The 21992-nt window shown below is 44.6% G+C and overlaps 2 protein-coding genes across 3 annotated transcripts; one reads left to right on the forward strand and one right to left on the reverse strand.

Moving 5' to 3' along the window:
- Nucleotides 1-6095: 6095 nt before the first annotated feature.
- Nucleotides 6096-7087, reverse strand: LOC115830410 (chondrosarcoma-associated gene 2/3 protein-like). 2 transcript variants are annotated; one of them, XM_030807298.1, is made up of 2 exons: nt 6678-7087; nt 6096-6467 (listed from the first exon to the last, which is right to left on the reverse strand). In XM_030807298.1, exons 1-2 carry the CDS (start codon nt 6938-6940, stop codon nt 6398-6400), a joined length of 333 nt encoding a protein of 110 aa, XP_030663158.1. In that variant the 5' UTR covers nt 6941-7087; the 3' UTR covers nt 6096-6397. The 2 variants fall into 2 exon arrangements, with proteins under 2 accessions (XP_030663158.1, XP_030663157.1); XM_030807297.1 differs by having other exon boundaries at nt 6627-7087.
- A 5347-nt stretch (nt 7088-12434) lies between these two features.
- LOC100595761 (melanoma-associated antigen 3-like) lies at nt 12435-15796 on the forward strand. Its single transcript, XM_012498774.2, has 2 exons — nt 12435-12447; nt 14787-15796. Exon 2 carries the CDS (start codon nt 14852-14854, stop codon nt 15794-15796), a length of 945 nt encoding a protein of 314 aa, XP_012354228.1. The 5' UTR covers nt 12435-12447; nt 14787-14851.
- The last annotated feature ends 6196 nt before the right edge of the window (nt 15797-21992 follow it).

Here is a 21992-nt window from a genome sequence, read left to right on the forward strand (position 1 = left end):
AGGGGTGAGGGTGTGGGACTCCAGGTGAGAGTTGTGGAGTGTCAGTGCCCTGAGCTGGGGCATTTTGGGCTTTGGGAAACTTCAGTTCCTTCTGAAGGAGCTGACTCTAATGAAGCTGGGTGGGTCCAGAGCCAGATTCACAGAGTGTCAGAGAAAAGCCTGGAATGGAAAGCAACTCTGAGCAGTTTCTTTCGAATGGGGGATGAACAGAGAGGAATCTCTACCTCAGGCAGAGGTAGAGAATGGAAGGTGTCCTCTGCTTTTGTCCCACTGCTGTTGAACACAGCCCAAGATCTAGGTGATGGACACCCATCATCTGCAAGGGTTTCCTGACCGATAAGCCTGAATTTCCCGCGAAGGGTGGCCCAGAAGCCACTGGCCAGGTGCTTTTCTGCCAGGCAGGGAGAGCCAGAGCTGACTCCATTAAAAAGGCATTCTAACTAGGTTATCTCAAGTGCAATTTGACCAATTGTAACCACGGGCTAGATTTTGGATGGTAACAAAATGGATGAAAATAGTGGCTTAGGTGGGAAAGCAGCTGGGAGAGAGAAGCAGTTGGTCTTTGACACAGATTGTGGGAGCTTTGAGCTGCACCTGGCTGGGCAAAACTCCTGCACACCCAAATGTTGAGGTGCATTCTCTGAGAGGAAATACTTCACTGAATTTTATGGAAGAAGCTTCCTTCTTGGGCGAATTATTCCATGTCCTATTGAGCTGTATATTCTCTGGTAAGTCCTGGAGAACAACGACAGCAACAACAAAATCTCAGAGTGTTAGGGCCTCGGGTTAAAAAATATTGGAAATAACAGCCATCCGCCATTTGTTAAACTTCTAATTTATACCAGGCCCAGAGCCAGGTGCTTCACCTGCGTTGCATACACTCCAACTGTCCTACTAGACAGGCCTTATCACATCTGCTTACAGATGAAGAATCCAAGGCTCACAGGGTGTGTGAATTGGGATATAAAAATGGTATTTCCCAGGATCACGTGGCTAGTGAGGAACAGGGCAGAACCCGACCCCTGTTCTGAATTCCTTTAGAGCCCGTGCTGTTCCCACTTCTCCCAGCCCGAGGCTGACCTCCTGACAGGTACTTCATCTTTCTTCTCAGCACTGCGCCATGTCTCTCAGGTGACAAGGAGGACCTTGAGGCCAGCATAATGAAGCAGGCCTGGAGAACGTGACAATGAGACTCAAACACCATTTGGGGCTGGTGTGCGCTGGGTTCCCTGAGAGCTGACACTGGCAAGATGTGTTCATTTCCGTCCAGCCCCAGCACTTTCAGAATTACAGCACATTTCCCCGGGTCACTTCCATGTGTCCTGTCTGACTCCGGAACCTACCTGGCCTGCTGATCAGCTCCTCACTGGTCCCCACAGAACAGCCCAGAATCCCCTGCTCACCTCCTGACAGGGAGCATTCCTTTTCCCTGTGGAAGTCCTCTGGCTGTCCCATCTCTCACCCAGGAAGCCATATGATATCAACAATCCTTTTGATATAAAAATTCACATGGGGACAGTGACGTTTAGACACCTGGTTACCACTCTGGTTGTCTTCAACACACTCTCTAATTGTTTTCTGAAAGGGCTGAGTAGTCTGTTTCGCCATATTATCTAAGGGTTCTTGTGTGATGTCACCCTGAAGTTAGAGGGATTTGGAACCACCTTGATACTTGAAATCGGACTTTCACAGGGCGTCCTTTTGGAATTCGCCTCTGAATACATGCACAGATAAATGGTCAAAGAGCAAACCATCCCTCATGAGTATTAGATGAGAAAAACCTTGGGAAATCCCAGTGGAACGAACATCTACTTACTGAGGCTGAATTCCTAAATTTCTGGAGTCCTCCAGGAGTTTAAAAACGATTCCTTGAAAACATGTCAACTCTAATGAAAGATGAATAATTAAGCAGCCTTCTGTTTCTTGTCTGTTTACCTGCTCCATGGGAAAATACTGGCCTTTATTGTGCCTACAGGCACCCGATAGGTGTTCAGGCTTGTGGAGGGTAGCGGAAATTCACAGGTTAACATTTTGACCGGGAATCAAATGGAGGAAAAATGCTCAGCCTACTAAGGATTAAAGGGTATTGCAAAGGGAAGGCTTCCTGCTGCGACTTTCAAGATTCTTGGGCAGTTAGTTGGGATCGTATATTTGAAAACATCAGTCACATATTTGACACTGGAAAAAGCTGGAGAATGTCACGGTAAATTTGGCCTTCTCAGAAACTCCTCCTAGAAATGAGAAGGGTAGTGTAATAGCAGATAATCACAGTCGTTTTCGTTGAGCACCTACTATGTAACGGTTTATGGGGGAGGGTATAGTAGTCACACACATTTTGTCTTTGTCTCCTTCCTGGACACACGGGAACAGTAAAGTCCTTGCAGTTAGGATGGGTCACGTGATATTTCCTTTATACCAATATAGGAGCAGAAGCATTGTTTGTCACATCCAGGCATGTGGGAGCCAGTGTGCCATTTCCACGCTTTCTCTCTGCTTTCACTAGCAAACATGACAGCTTCATCTTGAGATGATGGAATCACAAGGTGGAAGCAGCTTGGATTCCTGGGTCATGTGAGAGTGGAGAGCCCCTGGCAAACTGCATCAGAACTTATTTGCACATAAAATAAACTTGTGTTGTGGCAAGCCATTCATGGTTATTCTGTTGCAAAGGCTAGCAATTACTTTTTTTTTTTTTTTTTTTGAGACGGAGTCTCGCTTTTTCACCCCAGGCTGGAGTGCAGTGGCTCAATCTCGGCTCACTGCAAGCTCCGCCTCCTGGGTTCACACCATTCTCCTGCCTCAGCCTCTCCGAGTAGCTGGGACTACAGGTGCCTGCCACCACACCCGGCTAATTTTTTGTATTTTTAGTAGAGACGGGGTTTCACCGTGGTCTCGATCTCCTGACCTCGTGATCTGCCCGCCTCGGCCTCCCAAAGTGCTGGGATTACAAGCGTGAGCCACCCCGTCCAGCCGGCTAGCAATTACTTAAACTGACATGGCTAGTATCTCTGTTTGTCAGGTTTAAATATTTTTTATTTAAAATGTAGTATTGTATATATTCTTATTGCAAAAATTATAGAAATGCAGATAATTCACAATTTTCTCCTTTACAAATCTCCACCACATTTAACAACGCCCACCACCCCCACCACCCCCTCAGAGGTCACCACAATTAACAGTGCTGTATATTATTTTACTGCTGACTCTAGGCTTTTCACTGACAGATAAACTATAACAATATATTGTTTTTACTTAATATACAAGAACAATGATATACATATTGATATTCTTTTATCACTTTATAAACTGGATGTAGGATCTTTCCACAACAGTAGATAGATAGATGATAGATAGATAGATAGATGATAGATAGATAGATAGATAGATGATAGATAGATAGATAGATAAGACAGGTAGATCTCTCTCACTTTTGAAACCACTTTCTATAATTCTAAAGCAGGCATGCACCACAATTAATTAAACTCTTTCTTCCTAATGGACATATAAGTTGTTTCTCATTTGCTATTTGATAAATACAATAAAATCAACATCTCTGAATATGAATTTTTAGGCAAACATGGTTTTCTTATAAGAAGGATATATTAACATGGACATTGGGTTAAAGTGAAAGGGTGAAAATAGTTTAACATTTAAAATATTTCTAAAATGTTATTATGAAAATGCTATACCAATTCAAATTCTCATAAAAATCACAATTGATTTAAAATTCTGAAATGTGGACAAGACATTTCTTCTCTGCTTTGAGAAGGATTTGGTCAGACTGAAGAGAAGCCAGGTAATGAGAGCAGACAGGAGACCCTCAGCCCGTGAGGGAGGATCCAGGGGAGAGCCGTTGCTAGCGTCCATGAGAGAGACCACATGCAAAACCAAGTCCACCGAGCCCCAGGCAGGCTGGAACTCCGAGCTCTAAATCCAGACTTCAGGCCGGTGGGGTCAGGGGCCTGAGGGAGAGAAGGGGGAAGGGAGGAGGGAGGACAGGACAATGAATAGGAATAGGCTTGGGAAATCCCGGCAACATCATCACCAGCTGGAGGGGGCCCTGTGATCTGAGTGGGCAGGCCTGTTGGCTGAATGCACCAGGGCTGTGCTGGTCAACCTTCCCGCCCTCAGAATCCCCTTCCCTCTCTCAGGAAGAGCTTGGCTGACTCCCTGCGTCATTCTGGGCCAGCTACCTCGCCTGAACACTCCAGTGGTCCTTTGCACCTTCACCGGCCTCCCAGATGTGGGAGCTGTCTTCATGCCTGCTGGGGGCTGGTATTTTATCCCCTGGGGACCCTCCATAGAGGCTGGGCTATGTGAGTGGGTTGCTGACTGATGATCAACTGCCGAGACAGGCCCAGAATGCTGATGAGCAGTTGAAAGGGGCAGTGGGGCTGCACGGAGGAGAAATGGGAGGAAGAGTGCCCTGGGACTAGTCAGCTCAGACTCTGCAGATGAGGGATTGGCTGTGGACGTGCCCTGAAAATGTTCCAGGTGGCGACTGTGTCTCAGATAGCCTTCTGTGGCTTCTGAACCCTTGGCACAGAAGGGGACAGTTGTCCTAGGGCAGTGATCGCTGGCTTATGTGGCCAGCTGACAGTGTCTGGGGTAGTGGGCTGGGGCTGGACCAAGGTGTGTATGTGAGCAGGTTGTATGGCAAGGCAGTGGAGGTGGCAGCTTTCCTTGTTAAACTGATGGGGACGTGTGGGGTCCAATACAGGAAGCATCCTGTTGGGAGCATCCTCACCTCCGTGACAGTGTTTGGGCCTGGGGAGAAGGCTTCTGCCGTGACCCTCTCCGTGGTAGTTTCCACAGGATTTCTGAACTCAAGTGAGCACAGGTGAAGGAACTGTGGGTTTCTTCATGTAGGCAGGAGGCCCAGGAGGGGCAGACTCCATAATTTGAACCAAAGAATTCCCATACCTGGTACTTTCATTCATTTCACGCATTTATTCATTCCTACAGAAAACTTTTATTGAATATATGCTGAGGAAACACCAAGTCAACAAAAGAAAGTGCCAAGGCCCTTAATTAGGTCTGCAGGGAGTGGGGGGATATGGTGAGGTGGTGTGAATCGCCCATCAGAGCCAGGGAGGCCAGGAAGGCAGAGCCAGACTTGGGGACTGGCAGTGTGCAAGAAAAGGAGCGACAGCCTGTGTCCAGGCCAGAAAGCTCTCCTTCTGTGACACAACTGATCTGGTTTTCTTCCTGGATGCTGCCTGTGTGTGAAAGCAACTGCTGCTCTCTGTGCCTACCTGCCTTTGTTAACAGGGAAAATGCTCTTTGGTGGGTGGATGCTCACTTCTGCTCACCTTGGATCACTTCTACTGAAGAGATGGTTTGACAGCAAGAAGACAGGAAGAAACTTTTGGGGATGATGAATATATTTTTCACCTTCACTGTGGTTGTGGTTTCATGGGACTAAACATTTCTCAAAACTCTTTGATTTGTTTCTCAGTACTTAGGAGAAAAAGTAAGCAGAAAACCAGGAATGATATAGATGACCTGAAAAGCACCATTAACTACTCTGACTAAATAAAAGAATAAGAAAAGCACCGCATTCAACAATAGCAGAATAAACAATCCTCTCAAGTGTGCATGAAGTATCTCCCAAGATAGATGGTATTCTGGGCCATCAAACAAACCTTATAAATTGAAAAGAATAGAAATAATAGAAAGCCTCTTCTTAGACCACAATACAATTAAACTCAAACCCAAACACCAAGATATCTGAAAAATGCCCAAATATTGGAAATTTTAAAATATGCTCCTAAATAACCTATGGGTCAAAGAGGGAGTCTCAGGAGAATTTTAAAAATACATTAAGTTGAATGAAAATAAAAATATACATACAAAAATGGGATTCAGCTAAAGTGTGTCCTTGAGGGAAATGTACAGCATATTTTAAATGTTTATATTAGAAAATGAAATCTAAAATCAATAACCAAAACTTTCACCCCAGGAAACCAAAGAACGAAGAGCAAGTTGAATTAGAGAAATTGTAGAGGATCCCCCGTCCTGTCCCACACTCCCACCTCTTCCCCCTTACTCCCTACCCCTACCATTTGAGACACACAGACACACACATCATTTTGCAACATGTTCACTTTATTTTCATCACCATGGGGCATACCCTTTGGGGTGTAAAATGTACTCTATACCCAGTTGGCTACTTATCTGGGGTTAGACCTCTGGAGACTTTTCAGATAGCCTTGAGGTTTCTGGCCTTGCCCGGGAATTACTGGCTGCCCAAAGAGACGCTGGAGAAGCTGCTGGTCTCCTTGCCCTTGTGGTCCTACTGTGGCTCATTTTGATTGAGTTCCTCCTTCGGCTGGTCAGAGTGGCTGGATAGTGTTGGCCCACTCCATTCCTCGGGTTTTTTTGAAGCGGTGGTCTTTTAGGGAGAGCCTTTTGTTCCTGGAACTTCCTTGACGGGTCCTTTTTCCCTTCTGGGTTGTCTTGGGAACCTGGAAGGACAACAGGGAGATCAAAGAAGGGCACTGGTTTGGGGAAGAGGATGGAGGAGGGGTGAGAACAGGGGCTTCATAGAGAAATGGTACAGGCTGGGGTGGGGGTTGTGCCAGGGGAGGACAGGGTAGGAGTCAGAGCTTGGGTGGGCTGTTCACTTTGATAGGGCTTCTGGGCCAGGGTTGAGAGGATGCTTTCCACGTTCTTGCCTCTTTGGTGTTGGTGGGTGGTTGTTGAACAATGGGCTGGAGGCTCGTGGTTTCCCAGACATCTTTACCAGACCAGCGTCTCTCAATAGTCTACTCCAGTCCACCTGGTCTCTCCATGCCTCCTCCAGGACAGTGAAGGCAGGCCAGCAGGCTAGAAACTCACACTGCATTTTTATGTTAGTCTTGTGGTAGAATTCCTTTTCCAGGAAACCTTGGTCTTTTCTCTTAACACCTTCAACTAATTGGATGAGACCCATCCACATTATGGAAGTTAAACTGCTTTCCTTAAAGTCAACTGATTGTAAATGCTGATCACATCTACAAAACACCTTCACAGCAATATCTAGACTACTGTTTGACCACACAACTGAGCAGTATAGCCTAGACAAGTTGACACATAATACTAGCCATTGCACATATCTTGCACCATACAGAAATGTAACTCAAAATGAACTACGGACTTTATATGTCAAAATTACTTTTTTTTTTTTTCTAGGAGGAAAGAAAAAAAATTGTATTACCTGAGGTTATGTCTTAGTCAGCTCAGGCTGCCATAACAAAATGCCATTGACTGAGTAGCTAAAACAACAGAAATTTATTTTTTTTCACAGTTTTGAAGTCTGGAAGTCCTAGATCAAGGACTGGCGGGGTTGGCTTCTGGTGATGGCCTTATTCGTGGCTTGCAGATGGCCCTTTATTAATATGCCCATTCTTGGCCTTTCCTCTGGGCATGTGCAGAGAGAGAGAGAAAGAAAGAGAGAGAGAGAGAAAGAGAGAGAGAGAGAAAGGTCATGCAGGCACAAAAGTACTTTCTTCTGTCTCTTCTCCCTTCTTGTAACCAAACTAATTCTATGGGATCAAGGTCTCACCCTTCTGGCCTCTTTTAACGTTAATCACTTCCTTAGAAGCCTCATGTCCAAATACAGACACCCTGGGGCTGAGGGCTTCAAAATATGAATTTGGTGGAGGACATAAGCATTAGCAAAGAATAGACACATAGACTAATAAAACAGAATAGAGCTCAGAAATAGACCTGCACACATATAGTCAGGTGATTCACAACAAAGGCAATAATGGTGAAAGTACAGGTTTTCCAACAAAAGGTGCCTGACCAATTAGACATCTATAAACAAATTATAATAACCTGGACATATCCTTACATATTCCATGAAAACTCACTCAAGATACATCATAGGTCTAATGAAAAGTGCAAAAACAATACAACCACTATAAGAAAACATAAAAGAAAATCCACATAACTTTGAGTTTGGAGATGAGTTTTTAAATTCAACACCAAAAGCATGATCAAGGAAAGAAAAATTTGCCAAGCTGATTTTATTAAAATAAACATCATGTGCTCTTCAAAAGACAGTGTTAAGAGAATGAAAACAGAAGCCACAGACTAGCAGAAAATATCTGTGGCACACATACGTGATAAAGAACTTGTCTCTACAGTATACACGAATTCTAAAGCTCAACGATAGAAAAAAATGAAAATAGTCAAAGATCTGAACACACACTACACAAAAGAAGATACACACATGGCAAATAAGCATAATAAATGTACTAAGCGTGTTTTGTCATTAGATAATTGTGTACTAAAATGAGATACCACTACACACCTATTAGTATGTCCAAAATCCATAAAAAAGCAAAGCAAAGCAAACAAAACCAAGACCAATTGCCAGTGAAGATGTGGAGCAACAGAAACTCTCCTTCATTGCTGGTGGAAATGCAACATGGCACAGCCACTTTGGAAGACAATTTGGCGTTTTCTTAAAAAAATGAACATAGACTTACCATAAGATTCAGCAGCCACACTCAATCAATTTACCCAACTGATTTGAAAACTTATGTCTACATAAAAATTTGTATATGAATGTATACAATAGCTTATTTCACAATCACCAAAAATAGAAGCATCCCAAATGTATTTCATTTGGTGAATGGATAATATATATATGTACACACACACTAAAATATGGTACACTCAGGCAATGATACTACTACTCCTCAATGAAAAGAAATAAGTTACAAGCTGCACAAAGTTATACATGACTCTCCAGTTCATTATGCTAAGTTAAAGAAACCAGTCTAAAAAGGCTACATAGTATGTGATTCTATTTATATGACATTCTGGAAAATGCAAAATTATAAAGATGAAAAACCTATCAGTGGTGGCCATGGGGTTTATCCAACAAGCACAAGGGATTTATCAGGGCAGTGAAACTAGTATGCATAATACTGTAATAGTGGTTGCATGCTTGCTTTGGTCTGAATATTTGTGTTGCCACAAAATTCATCTGCTGAAATACCAAGGTGATGGTATTAGGGAGAAGGTGGGGTATTCGGAGAAAGACTAGATCATGAGAGCAGAGTCCTCATGAATGGGATTAGCGTTTTTATAAAATAGACTCCACAGAGATCCCTTACCCCTTCTTACATATGCATAGGGAAAAGGCAGCTGTCTATGAACTAGGGAGCAGGTCTCCAGCAGACATGAACTCTGCCAGCACCTTGATCTTGGACTTCCCAACCTCCAGAATGTGAGAAATAAAGTTGTGTTGTTTATAAGCCACCGAGTCTACACTATTTTTGTTATGGAAGCCCAAACGGACTAAGACAATGGCACGAGGCATTTGTCAAAACCCATAGATCTTTACAGCACAAACAGTGAAGCTTAATGTATGTAAAGTCTAAAAGTAACTTAAAAGGTTGGAGAATCACGGAACAGAATGTAGAATGTCATACACACACACAAACCTAGCTGTATTATAGATGCATGAAACCACCACAGTGAAGCAAGTGGGGGGAAAGTTATCATATTTGGGTTCTTCATCAAAGAAATATATATTTTATAAAGTATATGTCTTCTAGACAAGTTTGTAAAATAGTTGAACATTTGATAACCATTTATTTAATTTTTTAGATATCAATGCTGTTGGGTTTTTGTTTAATAAAAAGTCATTTTCCTTTAAAATGCATATTGAATTATTTAGAGAGGAAATGGTATAATGCCTTAGATTTGCTCCATGTTATTCCAGATGCTGATATGCAGATAGGCGAGTCTCTAACTGGAACCAGATTTGCTGTGCATTTAAAGTTGTTCATGCCGGGTATCAAGTATCCTGGGTTCATTATATTAGTTTCTATTATTCTGTATGTGTGAAGGCTTTCCCTAATAAAACTTTTTTTATCATAAATATACCATGAAAAGTGAAATCCGAAATGAAACTGACCACTTCGTAGAAATAAAATAAATCAGTAACCAAACTGATCCAAAAAGAAAAAGAAAACTTTAATTAAACTATACAAACTGAAACTGTACAATATTCAAAGCTCAAGCCACCCTCAAACATTCCAGGTTAGGCAGTTTTGGAGGCCAAATCTACCAAATGATCAGGGAAAACTAACCACCATCTTATATCAACTCTTCCAGAACACACAAATGATTGACAATTGTTCAATTCATTCTCCCAGACTAGCCCTCCTGGATTCAAACCCAGATGAGGACCACATCCCTCTACTGATGGAAAAAGAAAACATCAAGTAAGCTCCCTTAAATAGCAGTAAATACCTTACATAAATTAGTAGCATATTAAACAAATAAACAGGCTCTGCCCAAAGAAATAACATATGATTTAACATCAGAAAAAACGGTTTCATTGTAATTCCTTACATACAAAATGGAGGAGAAAAAATTTGATCCTGTCAAAGGGTACAGAAAAAGCTTTTTAAAGAAATTTAATATGAGTTCATGGAAAAAAGAAAATATTTATTTAACCAATATTCAAAGAGAACTTCCATTTCCTAAAATCAACAGCAAACATAGTTTAATGTGAAACATTTGAAGAATTATCATTCAAGTCAGGAATGAGAAGTAGATGTAGGCTATTATCTTTACATTTGAAATCAGAATTGAGACACAAAGAACTATAAGTATCAAAATGAGTAAGTGGTATGAGTATTGGAATAACATGTAATGTTTAGTGATAATGCACTTATCGATCTTGAAAATTCAAAGGAAAAGGTATGTGGAATATTCAAGTGCATGTGCCTTCTGATCAAGGTGTAAAACAGATTACTAGAGCAAAATGAAAATCTTCACCTCACGAAAGCAATAACTACAGCAATTAATAGACAATATGCCATTTGCAACAGCAACAAAATCCAAGAATTACCTGAAAAGAAGTCTAATAAAAATGTATAAGGTCTTTACAGAGGCAACTATCAAAGTATACTGACATATTCAGGAAAAAAGAGCTTGAAATAAATAAAAGAGTACAACATACTCATTCATGGGGAACACAACAGTGTAAAAATGTAAACTCAGCTTAAATTATTTACAATTTAGTGCCTTACCTGTAGCCGCCAACATTACAAACAAATTTGGGTTGCTGTGCTCTGCTTCCCAAATCAACCCTAAAAAGTTATAGAATGGAAACAGAAAGTTAAAAACCAGTATCAGCAACAAAATCTACACAAGAAAACAGAGAAAGCCCAGGGTGAAACTGAAGACCTTGTTGAGCTGGTACTTGTGTTTGACACTTGCAGTGTCGGTTGGAGGGGGTTAGAGGCAGAGATTTTGGTGAGGTTTTTACCCTGCCTAGACGGCAGATGACGGAATGGGTAGAATAAAAGTTTTTACATTTCCACTTAACTTCATTGCACAATCTGAGGCAGCCCCTGAAAGCACGATGCCAAGAGCCCTAGTGTAATAGCAGGACACCAGGAAAATTCGGTTTGTTAAGGCAGTATGGCTCTAGAGTTCTGCTAATAACAACCCAAAACCCACAGAGTGGGAGAGGAATTACGATTTAAAATCTTATTTCAACAGAACACAAAGACTGGAATAGAAGAATAGGATATCAGAGTCAGTGCATACTAAGGATAGGTATTAGTTCATAGAAATAAATATATATATTGCTACCTACATATATACTTGGAAGATATGTAAACCCTATTTCTTTGATTCAGAGAATAAATCATTTAGGACCAAAGGTTTGCCAAGTGTAGCTCTGGCTGGGGAGGAGCCCCGGTGGGAAGGTGTGTGTCTTCTCCCAGAGGTTACAACAATCGCGGGAGCTGCCGTCCTGCAGGAAGCACCTGGCCTGGGACTCGCAGACATTCTGTACAAGGGGTGCAGCTGTGCAAATGCACAGAGGTGACAGAAACAGAGTATCTCCCACCCATTTCTTCATCAAACAGCAGGGGTGAGGAAGAGGACCCTCCTGAATGAGGACTGAGGGTCCACCCTCACCCACATGGAAGGACCACAGAATCCAGCTCAGTCCCTCTTGTCAGCCCTGGTACACACTGGCAATGATCTCACCCCGAGCACACCCCTCCCCCGAATGCCACTTCGGGCAGACTCAGAGTCAGAGACTTGGTCTGAGGGGAGCAGACACAATTGGCAGAGGATGGTGGTCCAGGCTCAGCCAGGCATCCAAGTCAGGACCTTGAGGGATGACCAAAGGCCCCTCCCACCCCAAACACCTGTGACCCCACCACACTCTACAGCCTCAGGATCCCCATACCAACCCGTACCCCTACCACCAACACCATCTTCATGCTTACCCTCACCCCCATCCAGATCCCCATCCAGGCAGAATCCAGTTCCACCCCTGCCACGGACCCAGGGAACTCACGGGGCCAGGATGTGACGCCACTGACTTGCGCACTGGGCTTCAGAAGACCGCGAGATCCTCGCCCTCAGCAACGGCCTGATGTCGGCGGAGGGAAGCAGGCCCAGGCTCGGTGAGGAGGCAAGGTAAGACGCTGAGGGAGGACTGAGGCGGGCCTCACCTCAGACAGAGGGCCTCAAATAATCCAGTGCTGCCTCTGCTGCCAGGCCTGGACCACCCCGCAGGGGAGGACTTCCAGGCTGGGTCGCCACTACCTCACCCCGCCTGCCACTTTAGCCACAGGGAACTCTGGGGACAGAGCTTAATGTGGCCAGGGCAGGGCTGATTAGAAGAGGTCAGGGCCCACGCTGTGCCAGGAATCAAGGTCAGGACCCCGAGAGGGGACTGAGGGCAACCTAACCACCACCCTCACCACCATTCCCATCCCCCAACACCAACCCCACCCCCATCCCTCAAACACCAACCCCACTCCCACCGCCCATTCTCATCCCCACCCCCACCCCCATCCTGGCAGAATCCGGGCTTTGTCCCTGATATCAACCCACGGAAGCTCCAGGAATGGCGGCCAGGCACGCGGATCCTGACGTTTACATCTATGGCTAAGGGAGGGAAGGGGTTCGGTATCGTCCGCACAGCCTTTGGGAAACAGCGAAAGGGCCCAGGCCCTCCTGGAAGACAACGGAGTCCTGAGGGGACCCAGCATGCCAGGACAGGGGGCCCACTGTACCCCTGTCTTAAACTGAGGCACCTTTTCATTCTGCCGCGGGAATCCTAGGGATGCAGACCCACTTCAGCAGGGAGTTGGGGCCCAGCCCTGCGAGGAGTCAAGGGCAGGAAGAAGAAGGAGGACTGAGGGGACCTTGGAGTCCAGATCAGTGGGAACTTTGGGCTGGGGAATCCTAGGCACAGTGGCCTAATGTGCCCCGTGCTCATTGCACCTTCAGGGTGACAGAAGGTTGAGGGCTGTGGTCCGAGACGTGGCACTTCAGGTTAGCAGAGGAAGGAATCCCAGGATCTGCCGGATCCAAGGTGTGCCCCCTTCGTGAGGACTGGGGATACCCCCAGCCCAAAGAGAATGGACACCACAGAGTCTGGTTGCTCCTTGTTCTTAGCTCTGGGGGTCCCGATAAGGGACGGCCCTAAATGGCAATCTCATTTGTACTACAGGCAGGAGATTGGGGAACCCTCAGGGAGATAGGGTGTTGGTGTAAAGAGGAGCTGTCTGCTCATTTCAGGGGGTTGGGGGTTGACAAAGGGCAGTCCCCGGCAGGAGTAAAGATGAGTAACCCATAGGAGGCCATCATAACCTTCACCCTAGGACCAAAGGGGTCAGCCCTGGACAACGCACATGGGGGTGACAGGATGTGGCCCCTCCTCACTTTTGTTGCTAGATCTCAGTGGGGCGAGTTCCTTGTTTTCACAGGGTGACTCACATCAACACAGGGTCCACAGATGGAGTGGTCCTAGGACTACCAAGCATCCAGGTGGGGAGCCTGAAGGAGGACTGAGGGTACCCCTAGGACAGAACTCAGACAGGGGGCCCTGTAGAAATCTGCCTTGCCCATGCTGTTACCTCAGAGAGCCCAGACAGGGCTGTCAGCCGAGGTCTCTCCATTATCCTGGGATCATTGAGGTCAGGGAAGGGGAGGACTTGGTCTCAGGGGGCTGCACGCAGGTCAGTAGAGGGAGGGTCTCAGCCCCTGCCAGGAGTGGAGGTGAGGACCAAGCAGGCTCCTCACCAAGGACACATGGACTCCAGTGAATTTGGACATCTCTCGCTGTCCTTCCTGGGAGGATCTGGGCATGTGTGGCCAGATGTGGGTGTCCTCATGGCCTTCTGTACCGTATTGGGGATGTGAGTTCTTGATATAAGCGTTTCTCAGGCCAGCAAAAGGGTGGGATTAGGCTCTACAATGAGAAAGGTAAGGGCCCTGAGTGAGCACAGAGGAGACCTTCCACCCCAATAGAGTGGGGAACTCACAGAATCTGGCCATACTTGCTGACAGTTCTGGGAATCTGTGGCTGTGCTTGCAGTCTGCACCCGGACTGCCCGTGGATTTCTCTCCCAGGAATCAGAAGCTCCAGGAACCAGGCAGGGAAGCCTTGGTCTGAGTCAGTGTCCTCAGGTCACAGAGTACAAGGGGCTCAGATAGTGCCAATACTGAAGGATTGCCTTGAATGCAAACCAAGGGCCCCACCTGCCCCAGAACAAATGGGACTCCAGAGCGCCTGGCCTTACCCTCCCTACTCTCAGTGATGCAGCCTCAGCATGCGCTGGCCGGCTGTACCCTGAGGTGTCCTCTCACTTCCTCCTTCAGGTTCTGAGGGGACAGGCTGACAAGGAGGACCGGAGGCCCCCGGAGGAGCACTGAAGGAGAAGATCTGTAAGTAAGCCTTTGTTAGAGCCTCCAAGGTTCAGTTCAGTTCTCAGCTGAGGTCTCTCACACACTCCCTCTCTCCCCAGGCCTGTGGGTCTCCATTGCCCAGCTCCTGCCCACACTCCCACCTGCTGCCCTGACCAGAGTCATCATGCCTCTTGAGCAGAGGAGTCAGCACTGCAGTCCTGAAGAAGGCCTTGAGGCCCGAGGAGAGGCCCTGGGCCTGGTGGGTGCGCAGCCTCCTGCTACTGAGGAGCAAGACGCTGCCTCCACCTCTTCTACTCTAGTTGAAGTCACCCTGGGGGAGGTGCCTGCTGCCGAGTCACCAGATCCTCCCCAGAGTCCTCAGGGAGCCTCCAGCCTCCCCACTACCATCAACTACACTCTCGGGAGCCAATCCAATGAGGACTCCAGCAACCAAGAAGAGGAGGGGCCGAGCACCTTCCCCGACCTGGAGTCCGACTTCCAAGCAGCACTCCATAGGAAGGTGGCTGAGTTGGTTCATTTTCTGCTCCTCAAGTATCGAGCCAGGGAGCCGGTCACAAAGGCAGAAATGCTGGGGAGTGTCGTCGGAAATTGGCAGCGCTTCTTTCCTGTGATCTTCAGCAAAGCCTCCGAGTACTTGCAGCTGGTCTTTGGCATTGAGCTGATGGAAGTGGACCCCATCGGCCACTTGTACATCCTTGTCACCTGCCTGGGCCTCTCCTATGATGGCCTGATGGGTGACAATCAGATCATGCCCAAGACAGGCCTCCTGATAATCATCCTGGCCATAATCGCAAAAGAGGGCGACTGTGCCCCTGAGGAGAAAATCTGGGAGGAGCTGAATGTGATGCAGGTGTTTGACGAGAGGGAGTACAGTGTCTTTGCGGATTCCAGGAAACTGCTCACCCAAGATTTGGTGCAGGAAAACTACCTGGAGTACCGGCAGGTGCCCGGCAGTGATCCTGCATGCTACGAGTTCCTGTGGGGTCCAAGGGCCCTCGTTGAAACCAGCTATGTGAAAGTCCTGCACCATATGCTAAAGATCAGTGGAGGACCTCACATTTCCTACCCACCCCTGCATGAATGGGCTTTGAGAGAGGGGGAAGAGTGAGTCTGAGCACGAGTTGCAGCGGGGGCCAGTGGGAGGGGGTCTGGGCCAGTGCACCTTCCAGGGCCCCATCCATTAGCTTCCACTGCCTCGTGTGACATGAGGCCCGTTCTTCACTCTTTCAAGTGAGTAGTCAGCATTCTTAGTAGTGGGTTTCTGTTCTATTGGATGACTTTGTGATTGATCTTTGTTTCCTGTTGGAATTGTTCAAATGTTCCTTTTAAGGGATGGTTGAATGAACTTCAGCATCCAGGTTTATGAATGACAGTAGTCACACATAGTGCTGTTTATATAGTTTAGGAGTAAGAGTCTTGTTTTTTATTGATTGGGAAATCCATTCCATTTTGTGAATTGTAACATAGTAACAGCAGTAGACTAAGTATTTGGTTAACATTGTGTGTGAATTAGCAATAACATACATGAGATAAAGAACTCAAGATATTAAAAGATAGTTAATTCTATTAAAAGGTAGTTATACCTTGGTCTGTTCTGTAAAATTAAACAAATATGCATACCTGGATATCCTTGGCTTCTTTGAGAATGCAAGAGAAATTAAATCTGAATAATAATTCTGCCTGTTCACTGGCTCATTTCTTTTCCACGCACTCAGCATCTGCTCTGTGGAAGGCCCTGGGTTAGTAGTGGGATGCTAAGGTAAGCCAGACTCACGTCTACCCATAGGGTTGTAGAGTCTAGGAGCTGCAGTCATATAGTTAAGGCGGCGAGAAGTCCTGTAAGATGTAGAGGAAATGTAAGAGGAGTGAGGGTGTGGGACTCCAGGTGAGAGTTGTGGAGTGTAAATGCCCTGAGCTGGAGCATTTTGGGCTTTGATAAACTGCAGTTCCATCTGAAGGAGCTGACTCTAATGAAGCTGCGTGGGTCCACGGCCAGATTCTCATAGGGTGTGAGAAAAGCCTGGAATGAAACACAACTCTGAGCAGTTTCTTTCGGATGGGGGATGAACAGAGAGGAATCTCCACCAGGGGCTGGAATAGAAGGTGTCCTGTGCTTTTGTCCCACTGCTACTGAACACAGCCCAAGATCTAGGTGATGGACACCCATCATCTGCAAGGGTTTCCTGAGCGATAAGGCTGAATTTCCCAGGAAGGGTGGCCCAGAAGCCACTGGCCAGGTGCTTTTCTGCCGGGCAGGGAGAGCCAGAGCTGACTCCATTAAAAAGGCATTCTAACTAGGTTATCTCAAGTGCAATTTGACCAATTATAAGCACAGGCTAGATTTTGGATGGTAACAAAATGGATGAAAATAGTGGCTTGGGTGGGAAAGCAGCTGGGAGAGAGAGAAGCAGTTGGTCTTTGACACAGATTGTGGGAGCTTTGAGCTGCACCTGGCTGGGCAAAACTCCTGCACACCCAAATTTTGAGGTGCATTCTCTGAGAGGAAATACTTCACTGAATTTTATGGAAGAGGCTTCCTTTTTGGGCTAATTATTCCATGTCCTATTGAGCTGTATATTCTCTGGTAAGTCCTGGAGAACAACGACAGCAACAACAAAATCCCAGAGTTCGGGCCTCGGGTTAAAAAATATTGGAAATAACAGCCATCCGCCATTTGTTAAACTTCTAATTTATACCAGGCCCGGAGCCAGGTGCTTCACCTGCGTTGCATACACTCCAACTGTCCTGCTTACAGATGAAGAATCCAAGGCTCATAGGGTTTCTGAATTGGGATATAAAAACAGGGTATTTCCTGGGTATTTCTCAGGAACATGTGGCTAGTAAGGAACAGGGCTGGAACCAGTCCCGTGTTCTGAATTCCTTTAGAGCCCATGCTGTTCCCACTTCTCCCAGCCCGAGGCTGACCTCCTGACAGGTACTTCATCTTTCTTCTCAGCACTGCGCCATGTCTCTCAGGTGACAAAAAGGAGGACCTTGAGGCCAGCATAATGAAGCAGGCCTGGAGAACGTGACAATGAGACTCAAACACCATTTGGGGCTGTTGTGCGCTGGGTTCCCTGAGAGCTGACACTGGCAAGATGTGTTCATCTCTGTCCAGCCCCAGCACTTTCAGAATTACAGCACATTTCCCCGGGTCACTTCCATGTGTCCTGTCTGACTCCGGAACCTACCTGGCCTGCTGATCAGCTCATCACTGGTCTCCACAGAACAGCCCAGAATCCCCTGCTCACCTCCTGACAGGGAGCATTCCTTCTCCCAGTAGAAGTCCTCTGGCTGTCCCATGTCTCACCCAGGAAGCCATATGACATCAAAAACCCTTTTGATATAAAAATTCACATGGGGACAGTGACGTTTAGACACCTGGTTAGCACTCTGGATGTCTTCAACAAACTCTCTAATTGTTTTCTGAATGGGCTTAGTAGTCTGTTTCGCCATATTATCTAAGGGTTCTTCTGTGATATCACCCTGAAGTTAGAGGGATTTGGAACCACCTTGATACTTAGAAATCGGACTTTCACAGGGCGTCCTTTTGGAATTCGCCTCTGAATACATGCACTGATAAATGGTCAAAGACCAAACCATCCCTCATGAGTATTAGATGAGAAAAATCTTGGGAAATCCCAGTGGAACGAACATCTACTTACTGAGGCTGAATTCCTAAATTTCTGGAGTCCTCCAGGAGTTTGAAAATGATTCCTTGAAAACATGTCAACTCTAATGAAAGAGGAATAATTAAGCAGCCTTCTGTTTCTTGTCTGTTTACCTGCTCCATGGGAAAATACTGGCCTTTAGTGTGCCTACAGGCACCGGACAGGTGTTCAGGCTTGTGGAGGGTAGCAGAAATTCACAGGTTAACATTTTGACTGGGAATCAAATGGAGGAAAGATTCTCAGCCTACTAAGGATTAAAGGGTATTGCAAAGGGAAGCCTTCCTGCTGAGACTTTCAAGATTCTTGGACAGTTACATGTGATCATATATTTGAAAACATCGGTCACATATTTGACACTGGAAAAAGTTGGAGAACATCACAGCAAATTTGGCCTTCTCAGAAACTCCTTCTAGAAATGAGAAGGGTAGTGTAATACCAAATAATCATAGTTGCTTTTTGTTGAGCACCTACTATGTAACGGTTTATGGGGGAGGGTATAGTACTGACACACATTTTGTCTTTGTCTCATTCCTGGACACATGGGAATAGTAAAGTCCTTGCAGTTACAATGGGTCATGTGACATTTCCTCTATATCAAGATAGGAGCAGAAGCATTGTTTGTCACATCCAGGCCTGTGGGAGCCAGTGTACCATTTCCACGCTTTCTCCTCACTTTCAACGGCAAACATGGCAGCTTCATCTTGAGATGACGGAATCACAAGGTGGAAGCAGCTTGGATCCCTGGGTCCTGTGAGAGTGGAGAGCCCCTGGCAAACCGCATCAGACCTTATTTGCACATAAAATAAACTTGTGTTGTGGCAAGCCATTCATGGTTATTCTGTTGCATTGGCTAGCAGTTACTTAAACTAACATGGCTAGTATTTCTGTTTGTCAGGTTTAAATATTTTTTATTTAAAATGTAGTATTGTATATATTCTGATTGCAAAAAGTACAGAAATGTAAATAATTCACAATTTTCCCCTTTACAAAGCACCTCCACAGTTAACAACACCCCCGCTGCCCCCGCAGAGGTCACCACAGTTAACAGTGTTGTGTATTATTTTACAGCTGACTCTAGGCTTTTCATTGACAGACAAACTATAACAATATATTGTTTTTATTTAATATACAAGAACAATGATATCATATTGGTATGGTTTTATCACTTTATAAAATGGATGCAGGATCTTTCTACAACAGTATATATATAGATTGATAGATAATAAGATAGATAGATAGATCTCACTTTGGAAACCACTTTCTATAATTCTAAAGTAGGCATGCACCATAGTTAATTAAACTATTTCTTCCTAATGGACCAGCAAGTTGTTTCAAATTTGCTGTACGATAAACAGAATGAAATCAACATCTCTGAATATGAATATTTAGGCAAACACGGTTTTCTTATAAGAAGGATATATTAACATGGACATTGGGTTAAAGTGAAAGGATGAAAATAGTTTAACATTTAAAATATTTCTAAAATTTTATTACAAAAATGCTCTACCAATTCAAATTCACATAAAAATCACAGTTAATTTAAAAGATTAGACGATGGTAGTTTCTTTTGCTGTGCAGAAGCTCTTTAGTTTAATTAGATACCATTTGTCAATTTTGGCTTTTGTTGCCATTGCTTCTGGTGTTTTACACATGAAGTCCTTGCCCATGCCTGTGTCCTCAATGGTATTGCCTAGGTTTTCTTCTAGGGTTTTTATGGTTTTAGGTCTAACATTTAAGTCTTTAATCCATATTGAATTAATTTTTGTATAAGGTGTAAGAAGGGATCCAGTTTCAGCTTTCTACATATGGCTAGCCAGTTTTCCCAGCACCATTTGTTAAATACAGAATCCTTTCCCCATTTCTTGTTTTTGTCAGGTTTGTCAAAGATTAGATGGTTGTAGATATGTGCCATTATTTCTGAGGGCTCTGTTCTGTTCCATTGGTCTATATCTCTGTTTTGGTACCAGTACCATGCTGTTTTGGTTACTGTAGCCTTGTAGTATAGTTTGAAGTCAGGTAGTGTGATGCCTCCAGCTTTGCTCTTTTGCCTTAGGATTGACTTGGCAATGTGGGCTCTTTTTTGGTTCCATATGAACTTTAAAGTAGTTTTTTCCAATTCTGTGAAGAAAGTCATTGGTAGCTTGATGGGGACATAATCTATTACCTGCAGATGCATCATGAATGATCTTCCCTATACATGGATCTTTGTTTGTGTCCTCTTTTATTTCGTTGAGCAGTGGTTTGTACTTCTCCTTGAAGATTTCCTTCACATCCCTTGTAAGTTGGATTCCTAGGTGTTTTACTCTCTTTGAAGCAATTGTGAATGGGATTTCACTCATGATTTGGCTCTCTGTTTGTCTATTATTGGTGTATAAGAATGCTTGTGATTATTGCACATGGATTTTGTATCCTGAGACTTTGCTGAAGTTGCCTATCAGTTAAGGAGATTTTGGGCTGAGACGATAGGTTTTCTAGATATACAATCGTGTCATCTGCAAACAGGGACAATTTGACTTCCTCTTTTCCTAATTGAATATCCTTTATTTCCTTCTCTGGCCTGATTGCCCTGGCCAGAACTTCCAACACTATGTTGAATAGGAGTGGTGAGAGAGGGCATCCCTGTCTTGTGCCAGTTTTCAAAGGGAACGCTTCCAGTTTTTGCCCATTCAGCATGATATTGGCTGTGGGTTTGTCATAAATAGCTCTTATTATTTTGAGATATGTCCCATCAATACCTAATTTATTGAGAGTTTTTAGCATGAAGGGCTGTTGAATTTTCTCAAAGGCCTTTTCTGCATCTATTGAGATAATCATATGGTTTTTGTCGTTGGTTCTGTTTATATGCTGGATTATGTTTATTGATTTGCATATGTTGAACCAGCCTTGCATCCCAGGGATGAAGCCCACTTGATCATGGTGGATAAGCTTTTTGATGTTCTGCTGGATTCAGTTTGCCAGTATTTTATTGAGCATTGTTGCATCAATGTTCATCAGGGATATTGGTCTAAAATTCTCTTTTTTTGTTGTGTCTCTGCCAGGCTTTGGTATCAGGATGATGCTGGCCTCATAAAATGAGTTAGGGAGGATTCCCTCTTTTTCTATTGATTGGAATAGTTTCAGAATGAATGGTACCAGCTCCTCTTTGTACCTCTGGTAGAATTCGGCTGTGAGTCCATCTGTTCCTGGACTTTTTTTGGTTGGTAAGCAATTAATTATTGCCTCAATTTCAGAGCCTGTTATTGGTCTATTAAGAGATTCAACTTCTTCCTGGTTTAGTCTTGGGAGGGTATATGTGTCCAGGAATTTATCCATTTCTTCTAGATTTTCTAGTTTATTTGCATAGAGGTGTTTATAGTATTCTCTGATGGTAGTTTTTATTTCTGTGGGATCGGGGGTGATATCCTCTTTATCATTTTTTATTGTGTCTATTTGATTCTTCTCTCTTTTCTTCTTTATTAGTCTTGTTAGCGGTCTATCAATTTTGTCGATCTTTTCAAAAAACCAGCTCCTGGATTCATTGATTTTTTGAAGTGTTTTTTTGTGTCTCTATTTCTTTCAGTTCTGCTCTGATCTTAGTTATTTCTTGCCTTCTGCTAGCTTTTGAATGTGTTTGCTCTTGCTTCTCTAGTTCTT

The sequence above is a fragment of the Nomascus leucogenys genome, chromosome X, assembly GCF_006542625.1.
Source record: "Nomascus leucogenys isolate Asia chromosome X, Asia_NLE_v1, whole genome shotgun sequence".
NCBI classification, from domain to species: domain Eukaryota; kingdom Metazoa; phylum Chordata; class Mammalia; order Primates; family Hylobatidae; genus Nomascus; species Nomascus leucogenys.